The 11898-nt window shown below is 61.8% G+C and overlaps 1 protein-coding gene across 1 annotated transcript; it reads left to right on the top strand.

The window, feature by feature from the left end:
- Positions 1–347: 347 nt before the first annotated feature.
- Positions 348–11893, top strand: LOC125687708 (transcription intermediary factor 1-beta-like; the record flags this gene model as incomplete). Its single annotated transcript, XM_048932951.1, is given in 8 exon segments — positions 348–1042; positions 4625–4686; positions 4688–4738; positions 4811–4943; positions 5057–5192; positions 6895–7011; positions 8879–8993; positions 11702–11893. Coding segments are annotated over 8 exon segments (1017 nt in total), but the record flags the coding sequence as incomplete, so codon positions are not given.
- Between the last annotated feature and the right edge of the window lie 5 nt (positions 11894–11898).

Genomic DNA, 11898 nt, shown 5'->3' on the forward strand with positions numbered 1-11898 from the left:
TTAGGCCTCAACCCCACACAGACCCCAGCCCCACACTTAGGCCTCAAACCCACACAGGCCCCAGCCCCACATTTAGGCCCCAGCCCCCTACTCAGGCCCCACACCTAGGCCTTAACCCCACACCTAGGCCCCAGCCCCAAACTTAGGCCTTAACCTCACACACAGGCCCCAGCCCCACACACAGGCCCCAACCCCAGCCCACCACCGAAGCCCTGCCCCCATCCCAGCCTTCCCCCACCCAGCAGATCGACCCCATAGCCGCCCTCCCCCCCCTCCTCACACCCTCCCCCTCACCTCCCCACTATCGAACCGGAGTGACTCCGGAGCGCTGAGAGGAGGCTGAGGTACTCGCAAAGCTGATTGGCTCGGGAAACTGTCAATCAGAGCATCTATTCCCGCCTTTCCGTGGAGAGTGGATGGTGATTGGTGAAAACTCCACGTCTATCTTCAGGCCCAAGCCTTCTCTGAGGCAGTTCGATTTCTGATTGGTCTGCAGCATTCCTGCCCGCCTTCTCGGTTTCCAGGCCTTCATTAGGCCGAGGGGCGGAGAGCATGGAGAAAAAGGATTGGACTCACGCCCTGTCAATCTTCCCCCTGCAAGTCTTTCAATTGGCTCAATCGCGTAGCTCCACCCATCCCGCGAGCCGATTGGCCAGTCCTCTTAAAGGGGTCACGCTATTCCGCCTCTCATTGCTTCCCTGCGCTGTCAATCCCCCCCTTCACCCCACCCTCTCAGCCTTTCGAGGGCGCTGATTGGCTGCTGGCGGCTCCTCAGGCCGCGCGCGCTCCTGGGTCCTCCTGGTGAGGGGCTGAGGGGGAGCAGCGGCCGCCATGTCGGCTCCGGTAGAAGAGGCTGCAGAAGCTGCGGGCCCGGCCGAGAAGCGCCCGGATCTCGTCGATCTTTTAGAACGTTGCGGAAGCTGCCGGAAACTTCTTCAAGCTGAAAGGGAACCGCGATTATTACCTTGCTTGCATTCGGTGTGTCGGCAGTGCCTGAGGACGGGCCCGGGGCCTGCGACGGATTCGGGGCCTGGAGGGCAAGGTGAGGCCTGGGGGGATGGGCTGAGCCTGAGGGAGACTGGAGGGCTGTGAGGAGAGGAGGCCTGCCTTTGTTTGCTCTGTGGTTCGGTGGTTGTCTCCAGCTGTAGGGCTGCGTGTCAGCTTAACAGCATCGGAATGGCTTGTATCAGGGGTACCGGGGGGGGTCTATGATGGGGGGGGTGGGAGGGGGCTGGGGGTCGTGCAGTGTTACGGGGGTGGGAAATGCAGGCCCTTGTAGGGGAGCAGGGGGCTTTTGGGGTGTTGTGGGGGGGGCTGGGGGGTCGTGGAGGGGGGCAGGGGGAGATGCAGGGACTCTGGGGGATGTGGAGGAGAGTGAAGGGGTGAATGGAGTTGGGGGCGGGGGGGGTAGAGAAGGAAGGGGTTGGTGGGGTTGAGGGGGAAATGGAGGGGAGTGGGGCATCCTGATGTGGGATGGAGGGTTTTAAGGGGAGCGTAGGGAGGACGTGTGGTGCTATGGGGGGGATGTGGGGTGATGGGGGCTGGATGATGTGGGGGTTGGTGGGAGGAGTGGAGGGGAGCTGGGGGTCGTGCAGTGTTACGGGGGTGGGAAATGCAGGCCCTTGTAGGGGAGCAGGGGGCTTTTGGGGTGTTGTGGGGGGGGCTGGGGGGTCGTGGAGGGGGGCAGGGGGAGATGCAGGGGCTTGGGGGGATGTGGAGGAGAGTGAAGGGGTGAATGGATTTGGGGGGGGGGGGGGTAGAGAAGGAAGGGGTTGGTGGGGTTGAGGGGGAAATGGAGGGAGTGGGGGATCCTGATGTGGGATGGAGGGTTTTAAGGGGGGTTTAAGGATGGAAGAGGGGAGTGGAGGCCCCTGAGGGTGGAGCTGGGAGTCGTGGAGGGGAGCGTAGGATTTGGAGGGGGGGAGGGGAATAGGGGCCATACAGTGCTATGGGAGGATCGTGGAGGGAGACATGAGGCGGTGCAGGGCCAAGAGAAAGGGAGAGGTGGGGGCTGTGCAGGAGCGCTGGGTGCTATGGAGCCCCGTGCAAAAGGATCAGGGATTTGGGGGAGGGGTTTCTTTACTGGTGAGGGGGGGAGATGGAGGAGGAGTGTGGGGAGGAGAAGGTGGGGCGGTGTCATGGAGGAGGGGGGGGCTGGGGGGTGGATGGGTGATGGGGAGGGGGCTGAGGGTGGTAGGGTGCTGGGGAGGGGTGGCTGGTGGGTGGTTGGGTGATGGGGAGGGGGTCATTGGGGGGCTGGGGGGGGGGTGGTTGGGTGATGCTAGAGGGGGGCTGAGGGGTGGTTGGGTGCCATGGAGGGGAGCTGGGGGGTGGTTGGGTGATGGGGAGGGGGCTGAGGGTGGTTGGGTGATGGGGAGGGGGTCATTGGGGGGCTGGGGGGTGGATGGGTGATGGGGAGGGGAGCTGAGGTGTGGTTGGGTGATGGGGCAGGGGGTCATTGGGGGGCTGGGGAGGTGGTTGGGTGCCGGGGAGGGTGGGAGGTGAGGGGTGGTTGAATGATGAGGAGGGGGCTGGGGGGTCATTGGGTGTCGTGGAGGGGGGCTGAGGGGTGGTTGGGTGATGGGGGAGAGGGTCATTGGGGGGCTGGGGGGGGGTGGTTGGGTGATGGGGGAAGGGGGGTTGGGGGGTCATTGGGTGCCATGAAGGGGAGCTGAGGGTGGTTGGGTGATGGGGCAGGGGGTCACTGGGGGGCCTGAGGGGTGGTTGGGTGCCCTGGAGGGGAGCTGGGGGGGTGGTTGGGTGATGGGGGAAGGGGGGTTGGGGGATCGTTGGGTGCCTTGAAGGGGAGGTGAGGGGTGGTTGGGTGATGGGGCAGGGGGTCACTGGGGGGGTGGTTGGGTGCCAGGGGGATGAGCTGAGGGTGGTTGGGTGATGATAGAGGGAGGCTGGGGGTGGTTGGGTGCTGGGGGGAGGGGTCGTTGGGTGATGAGGAGGGGGCTGGGGGGTGGTTGGGTGCCCTGGAAGGGAGCTGGGGGGGTGGGTGGGTGATTGGGGAAGGACTGGGGGTGGTTGGGTGATGAGGAGGGGGCTGGGGGGGTCATTGGGTGCCATGAAGGGGAGCTGAGGGTGGTTGGGTGATGAGGGGGAGGGATTGGGGGTGGTTGGGTGCTAGGGAGAGAAGCTGAGGGTGGTTGAGTGATGAGGAGGGGGCTGGGGGGTTGTTGGGTGCCATGAAGGGGAGCTGAGGGGTGGTTGGGTGACGGGGGGGGAGGGGGTCACTGGGGGGCTGAGGGGTGGTTGGGTGCCCTGGAAGGGAGCTGGGGGGTGGGTGGGTGATGAGGGAAGGGCTGGGGGGTGGGTGGGTGCCGGGGAGGGGGGGAGGTGAGGGGTGGTTGAATGATGAGGAGGGGGGCTGGGGGGTCATTGGGTGCCGTGGAGGGGAGCTGAGGGGTGGTTGGGTGATGGGGGGAGGGGCTGGGGGGGTGGTTGGGTGCCATGGAGGGGAGCTGGGGGGTCGTTGGGTGATGGGGGAGGGGGTCATTAAGAGGCTGTGGAGGTGGTTGGGTGCTGGGGAGGGGGGGAGGTGAGGGGTGATTGAATGATGGGGAGGGGGCTGGGGGGGTCATTGGGTGCCGTGGAGGGGAGCTGAGGGCTGGTTGGGTGATGGGGGGAGGGTGTCATTAAGAGGCTGTGGAGGTGGTTGGGTGCTGGGGGGAGGGGTGGTTGGGTGATGAGGAGGGGGCTGGGGGGGTGGTTGGGTGCCATGAAGGGGAGCTGAGGGTTGTTGGGTGATGAGGAGGGGGCTGGGGGGGTGGTTGGGTGATGAGGAGGGGGTCACTGGGGGGCTGGGGGGGGTGGTTGGGTGCCAGGGGGATGAGCTGAGGGTGGTTGGGTGATGGGGGGAGGGCCTGGGGGGGGTCGTTGGGTGATGAGGAGGGGGCTGGGGGGTGGTTGGGTGTCATGAAGGGGAGGTGAGGGGTGGTTGAATAATGAGGAGGGGGCTGGGGTGTCATTGGGTGCTGTGGAGGGGAGCTGAGGGGTGGTTGGGTGCTGGTAGAGGGGGGGGCTGGGGGGTTGTTGGGTGATGAGAAGGGGGCTCGGGGAGGGGGCAAGGGGGGTGGTTGGGTGCCATGAAGGGGGAGCTGGGGGTGGTTGGGTGATGGGGGGAGGGGGGCTGGGGGTGGTTGGGTGCCCTGGAGGGGAGCTGAGGGTGGTTGGGTGATGGGGGGAGGGCCTGGGGGGGTCGTTGGTTGATGAGGAAGGGGCCTGGGGGTCGTTTTGTGCTGGGGGGAGGGGTAGTTGGGTGATGAGGAGGGGGGCTGGTGGGTGGTTGGGTGATGGGAGGAGGGGGGTTGGGGGATCGTTTGGGTGCTGGAGGGGGGAGGTGAGGGGTGGTTGAATGATGAGGAGGGGGCTGGGGGGGTGGTTGGGTGATGAGGAGGGGGCTGGGGGTCGTTGTGTGCTGAGCAGGGCTCCCAATCCCCACCCCGAGGCTCTGTTCTCATGCACAGCCCCAGGGCTCCGATTTGGGAGCACAAAGGCTGCGCTGGATGCTTTTGCTAATGATCCAGCGGCGGCATTTACCTTATTTTTGGGGGGGGGAGGAGCTGTAATGAGGGGCTAATTAATTAATTAACGAGCTGCGCCGCTTTCCTCCCTGCAGTGGTCGACTGCCCCATCTGCAAGCACCAGTGCCAGCTGCAGGACGTGGTGGAGAATTACTTCCCTCAAAGACAAAGGAGCCAAGACGGCCGGCGCCAACCCTTCCTCCACTCAGGTAAGCGCTGCCTTTTAATTAGGGCGTTAATTAATTAACGCTCCTCGGAGCTCACGGCTCTCACCCATGCAGTGCTGCACCAGCTGCGAGGACAACGCTGCGGCCACCAGCTTCTGCGTGGAATGCTGCGAGCCGCTGTGCGACACCTGCGTGGAGGCTCACCAGAGGGTCAAATACACCAAGGATCACACGGTGAAGGCCGCAGGTCCGTCCCCTGTCCCTTCTGTCCGTCCGTCCTTTGTCCCTTTGTCCTTTTATCCCCATTCTGGGGGTCATGAAAGCGGGCACAGATCGGTTTTTGATGCCGTCGCCCCACAGCCAGCAGCGGCCCCAAGGAGGCGGACGCCAGCATCCATTGCTCGGTGCACAAACAGGAGCCGCTCGTCATCTTCTGCGACACGTGCGACACCCTGACCTGTCGCGACTGCCAGCTCAACGCGCACAAAGATCATCAGTGAGTGGCGTTAATTGCTTCATTAGCATTTGAATGGGCAGCGGGGGAAACCTGAAAGGACAGAGCAGCGCTGCGGCCTGCTCTCCTTTCCCAGCCTTTTTCTCATTCCCCCCGGTCATTAATTGCCCCCCAATTAGCGCAGCTTGCAGCCGCACATCTCATTAATTGCCCGGTAGCTCATCAGCCAGCAGCTTTCCTCTGAGCTCTAATTAACCAGGCTTGGATAATTAATGAGCTGCGGGTGGTTTGCAATGGCTTGAGTCGTTTTGGGGGGCGTTCAGCTGGGATTTGGGGGGGGTTTGAAATGCAGGTTAAGCCTGGAGCAATCAGGTGATTAAAAAACCACGCTGATGACTTTCTTAGTAATTAAGACTGGGTTCATTAGCAGCAAGTATCGTTAGTTACATGAGAAGCATTCCGGATGCTTGGGCCTTAATGTCATTAAGGCAAGTTGCTAATTGAGTTAACTGAGCCATCCAACCAGGGCGGCTTCCTTTCTAAGCCTTTTCCTGATGCGTCTTAATGGCCTAATTAACGAAGATAGCTAATTACTGTGTGGTTTGGCTGCTCTGCTGGCAGCCCCTGAGTTTGCAGCACCCACATGGGGCCATTTTGAGCCCCCCCCCCAATATTCAGCTCCCTGTTTCCCCCCCCCCAATGTTCAGCTCCCTGTTTTCCCCCCCAATATTCAGCTCCCTGTTTCCCCCCCCCCCCAATATTCAGCTCCCTGTTTCCCCCCCCAATATTCAGCTCCCTGTTTCCCCCCCCCCAATATTCAGCTCCCTGTTTCCCCCCCCAATGTTCAGCTCCCTGTTCCCCCCCCCAATATTTCAGCTCCCTGTTTCCGCCCCCCCCAATATTTCAGCTCCCTGTTCCCCCCCCAATATTCAGCTCCCTGTTCCCCCCCCAATATTCAGCTCCCTGTTTCCCCCCCCAATGTTCAGCTCCCTGTTTTCCCCCCCCCAATATTCAGCTCCCTGTTCCCCCCCCCAATATTTCAGCTCCCCTGTTTCCCCCCCCCCCAATATTCAGCTCCCTGTTTTCCCCCCCCAATATTCAGCTCCCTGTTCCCCCCCCCAATATTCAGCTCCCTGTTTCCCCCCCCAATATTCAGCTCCCTGTTCCCCCCCCCAATATTCAGCTCCCTGTTTTCCCCCCCCCCCAATATTCAGCTCCCTGTTTCCCCCCCCCAATATTCCAGCTCCCTGTTCCTCCCCCCCCCCCAATGTTCAGCTCCCTGTTCCCCCCCCCCAATATTCAGCTCCCTGTTTCCCCCCCCCCAATATTCAGCTCCCTGTTTCCCCCCCCCAATGTTCAGCTCCGTTTCCCCCCCCCAATATTCAGCTCCCTGTTTCCCCCCCCCAATATTCAGCTCCGTTTCCCCCCCCCAATATTCAGCTCCCTGTTTCCCCCCCCCCCCAATATTCAGCTCCCTGTTTCCCCCCCCAATGTTCAGCTCCCTGTTTCCCCCCCCCCCCAATGTTCAGCTCCCTGTTTCCCCCCCCAATATTCAGCTCCCTGTTTCCCCCCCCAATATTCAGCTCCCTGTTTCCCCCCCCCCCCCCATATTCAGCTCCCTGTTCCCCCCCCCCCCATATTCAGCTCCCTGTTTTCCCCCCCCAATGTTCAGCTCCCTGTTCCCCCCCCCCCCCTGTTTCCCCCCCCCAATATTCAGACCCCTGTTTTTTCCCCCCCCTTGCAGATATCAGTTCCTGGAGGATGCAGTGAAGAACCAACGCAAGATGTTGGCCACGCTGCTGAAACGCCTGGGCGACAAACACGCCAGCCTGCAGCACTCCACCAAGGAAGTGTGCAGCTTGTAAGTGCCCCACAACTTGGGGGGGGGGGGGTTTATGGGGTTGGTTTGGGGTTATGGGGGCTGCTGAGGGGCGATGGGAGGGGGGTGGGGGGGGGGTGGGGGTGATGAGGAGGTGTGGGGCTGCTGAGGGTTTGTGGGGCAATGGGGGGTTATGGGGTAGCCTTGGGGGGGGGGGTAATGGGGGGCTGGGGGGTTAATAGGGGGTTATGGGGCAGCCTGGGGGGTGGGGGGCCGTGGGGGACTATGGGGCAGCTGGGGGTTGGGGGCAATGGAGGGGTTTATGGGGTGGCCTGGGGGGGGGGGGCAATGGGGCAGCCTGTGGGGCTATTGGGTGGTTATGGGGGGGGCCAATGAGGCAGCCTGGGGTTATGGGGGCTGCGGGAGGGTGTGGGGTGAGGTGCGGGTTGGGGGCACTGGGGGTCCTATGGGGCAGCCTGGGGGGTTGGGGGGCAATGGGGTGTGGGGGGGGCGGCCTCTGAGGGGGTTATGGGGGGGGGCAGTGGAGGGTAATGAGGCAGCCTGGGGGGTTATGAGGTAGGGTTGTGGGGGGTTATGGGGCGGCCTGAGGGGGGCAGTGGGTGGTTTGTGGGGGCAGCCTGGGGGTTATGGGGCAGCCTGGGGGTTATGGGGTGGGGGGGTTGGGGGGCAATGGGGGGGGTTATGGGGTGGGGGAGTGGGGGGGGTTATGGGGCAGACTGTGTGGGGGGCAATGGGGGGGGTTATGCGGGTGGGGAGTGGGGGGCAGCCTGGGAGGGTCATGGGGGGGGGGCAAGAGGGGGGGGGCTATGGGGCAGCCTGGGGGGGTTGGGGGTAATGGGGGGGCTATGGGGCAGACTGGGGGGGTTGTGGGGGTGGGGAACAGTCTGGGGGGGAGTTATGGGGGGGGCGGCCTGGGGGGGGGCTAAGGGGCGGCCTGGGGAGGTTATGGGGTGGCCCTGGGGAGGTTATGGGGTGGGGGGACAGTCTGGGGCGGGGTTATGGGGGGGGGCAAGGGAGGGCTATGGGGCCAGCCTTGGGGGGGCTAAGGGGGCGGCCTGGGGGGGTTGGGGGTAACGGAGGGCTATGAGGTGGCCTGGGAGGGTTATGGGGGGGGGAGGGCAATGGGGGGTAATGAGGCAGCCTGGGGGGGCACTGGGGGGTTATGGGGTGGGGGTTATGGGGGGGTTATGGGGCAGACTGGGGGGCAATGGGGGGTTATGGGGTGGGGTTATGGGGTGTTTATGGGGCATTATGGGGCATTATGGTGGGTTATGGGGCATTATGGTGGGTTATGGGGGCGGGGTTTATGGGGCATTATGGGGCATTGTGGTGGGTTATGAGGGGTTATGGGGCATTATGGTGGGTTATGAGGGGTTATGGGGCATTATGGTGGCTTGTGGGGCATTATGGGGTGTTATGGGGCATTATGGGGCATTATGGTGGCTTATGGGGCATTATGGGGGCATTATGGGGTGTTATGGGACATTATGGGGTGTTATGGGGCATTATGGGGCATTATGGTGGGTTATGGGGCATTACGGGGCATTATGGGGTGTTATGGGGCATTATGGGGCATTGTGGTGGGTTATGGGGCATTATGGGGCATTATGGTGGGTTATGGGGTGTTATGGGGCATTGTGGGGCATTATGGTGGGTTATGGGGCATTATGGTGGGGTTATGAGGTGTTATGGGGCATTATGGGGCATTATGGTGGCTTGTGGGGCATTATGGGGTGTTACGGGGCATTATGAGGCATTATGGGGGCTTATGGGGCGTTATGGGGGCTTATGGGGCAGCAGGGGGGGGTTGTGGTGCTACGAGGGGCTGGAATTATTGACCCCCCCCCAAAATGGGGCCCCCGCCGCCCCCTTCCCTCCCCCTGCCCAGGATCCGCCAGGTGTCGGACGTGCAGAAACGCGTGCAGGTGGACGTGAAAACGGCCATCTTGTCCATCATGAGGGAGCTGAACAAGAGGGGCCGCGTGCTGCTGAGCGACGCCCAGGTGAGCAGGGCTTCAAGGGAGGGAAAGGCTGAAAAGCAGCGATAGAAAGAGGGGGGAGGAGGAAACCTGCCTTAAAAACGCTGCCTTAAAACGCTGCCTTAAAACCTTGCCTTAAAAGCCTGCCTTAAAACCTTGCCTTAAAACCTTGCCTTAAAACCTTGCCTTAAAACCTTGCCTTAAAACCTTGCCTTAAAACCTTGCCTTAAAACCTTGCCTTAAAAACCTTGCCTTAAAAAACCTTGCCTTAAAAACCTTGCCTTAAAAACCTTGCCTTAAAAACCTTGCCTTAAAAGCCTGCCTTAAAAGCCTGCCTTAAAAGCCTGCTTTAAACAGAAGGGGGGGGATGGAGGCGGTGCTGAGGAGCCTCGTTCAACTCTGCTGTTTGGGGTGCTTTGGTTTCGTGTCTTTTTTGGGCGGTGGGTTTTCGTTTTATAGGGTAGGAAGGGGCCCTTCGACTGCCCCCCCCCCCCCCCTTTCCCAAGAACGATTTGCCTGCCCCCAAAGCCCCCTGCCCCCAAAGCCCCCTGCCCCAAAGCCCAGCCCCAAAGCCTGCCCCAAAGCCATCCTTCCCTGCCCCCCCTGCCCCAAACCCCCCACCCCCAAACCCCTGTCCCCAACCCATCCTTCCCTGCTCCCCAAAGCCCCCCTGCCCTAAATTCCTGCCCCAGACCCTGCCCCCAACCCTTGCAACCAAACTCCCCTGCCCCAAAGCCCCCCTGCCCCCCTGCCCCATCCTTCCCTGCCCCCCAAAGCCCCCTGCCCCAAATTCCTTCCCCAAACCCTGCCCCCAACCCCATCCTTCCCTGCCCCAAAGCCTCCTGCCCTAAATCCTCATCCTTCCCTGCCCCAAACCCCCACCCCAAACCCTATCCCAAGCCCCCTACCCCAACCCCACTCCCTGCCCCCCCCAAGACCCCCCTGCCCCTAAACACCCATCCTTCCCTGCCCCAAAGCCCCCTGCCCCCAAATCCCCATCCCAAACCCTGCCCCAAATCCCCATCCCAAACCCTGCCCCCAACCCATCCTTCCCTGCCCCCCCCCCAAGGCCCCCTGCCCCCAAACCCCCCATCCTTCCCTGCCCCAAGCCCCCTACCCCCAACCCCATCCTTCCTTGCCCCCAAACCCATCCTTCCCTGCAACCAAACCCCCCACCCCAAACCCATCCTTTCCTGTCCCCCCCAAGGCCCCCTGCCCCCCCCAAACTCCCCTGCCCCCCCCACCCCATCCTTCCCTGCCCCCCAAAAGCCCCCTGCCCCCAAACATCCCTGCCCCAAACTCCCACCCCAAACACTGCCCCCAACCCCTTGCAACCAAACTCCCTGCCCCAAAGCCCCCTGCCCCAAACCCTGCCCCATCCTTCCCTGCCCCCAAACCCCCCTGCCCCAAATTCCTTCCCCAAACCCTGCCCCCAACCCATTCTTCCCTGTCCCCCCAACCCTCTGCCCCCCTCCCCATCCTTCCTTGCAACCAAACCCCCCACCCCCAAACCCATCCTTCCCTGCCCCCCAAAGCCCCCCTGCCCCCCAAAGTCCCCTGCCCCAACCCATCCTTCCATGCCCCCGAACCCCCCCTGTCCCAAACCCTCCACTCCCCCCTGCCCCCATCCCCCCTCCCCCCTAACCCTTCCTTGGTCCCCTCCTCCTCCCCTCCTCCCCCCCTCCTCTCCCCTCCTTCCCTGCCCCAAATCCCGTCCTTCCAGTTCGTCAACTGCAGGCTTTTCCTCTCATCTCATTGCCCTGGGCAGCCGGGAACAGACAGAGGTTGAGGGCAGGTGGAAAAGGAAACTGAAAGCTGCAGGGCCAGAGCTTGGAGAGGCGTCTGGAATAGCGTTGACAGTGATATGGGGACATTGGGGACATGGGGACATTGGGGACATTGGGGACATGGGGACATTGGGGACATGGGGACATTGGGGACATGGGGACATTGGTGACATGGTGACATGGTGACATGGTGACATGGTGACATTGGTGACATGGTGACACGGTGACATTGGTGACACGGTGACATTGGTGACATTGGTGACACGGTGACATTGGTGACACGGTGACATTGGTGACACGGTGACATGGTGACACGGTGACATGGTGACATTGGTGACATGGTGACATTGGTGATACGGTGACATTGGTGACACGGTGACATTGGTGACACGGTGGACACGGTGACATTGGTGACACGGTGACATTGGTGACACGGTGACACGGTGACATTGGGGACACGGTGACATTGGGGACACGGTGACATTGGGGACAACGGTGGACATTGGGGGACAGGGTGACATGGTGACATGGTGACATTGGTGCCATTGGTGACATGGTGACATGGTGACATGGTGACATTGGTGACATTGGTGACATGGTGACATGGTGACATGGTGACATTGGTGACATGGTGACATGGTGACATTGGGCCATTGGTGACATGGTGGACATTGGTGACATGGTGACATGGTGACATTGGTGACATGGTGACATTGGTGACATGGTGACATGGTGACATGGGGACATTGGTGACATTGGGGACACGGTGACATTGGTGACATGGTGACATGGTGCCATTGGTGACATTGGTGACATTGGTGACATGGTGACATGGTGACATTGGTGACATTGGTGACATTGGTGACATTGGTGACATTGGTGACATGGTGACATGGTGACACGGTGACATTGGTGACATTGGTTCCATTTCTGTCCCCCCTGCAGAAGGTGACTGAAGGGCAGCAGCAGAAGCTGGAGCGGCAGCACTGGGCGCTGACGAAGCTGCAGAGGCACCAGGAGCACGTGCTGCGTTTCACCTCGTGGGCCCTGCAGAGCGACAACAACACGGCGCTGCTCCTCTCCAAAAAGCTGGTGGGCTCCGCTGCCCCCATTTTTGGGGGGGTCGCTGTGTCCCCCTGCTT

This window comes from Lagopus muta, unplaced genomic scaffold, assembly GCF_023343835.1.
Source record: "Lagopus muta isolate bLagMut1 unplaced genomic scaffold, bLagMut1 primary scaffold_165, whole genome shotgun sequence".
In the NCBI taxonomy this organism is placed as follows: domain Eukaryota; kingdom Metazoa; phylum Chordata; class Aves; order Galliformes; family Phasianidae; genus Lagopus; species Lagopus muta.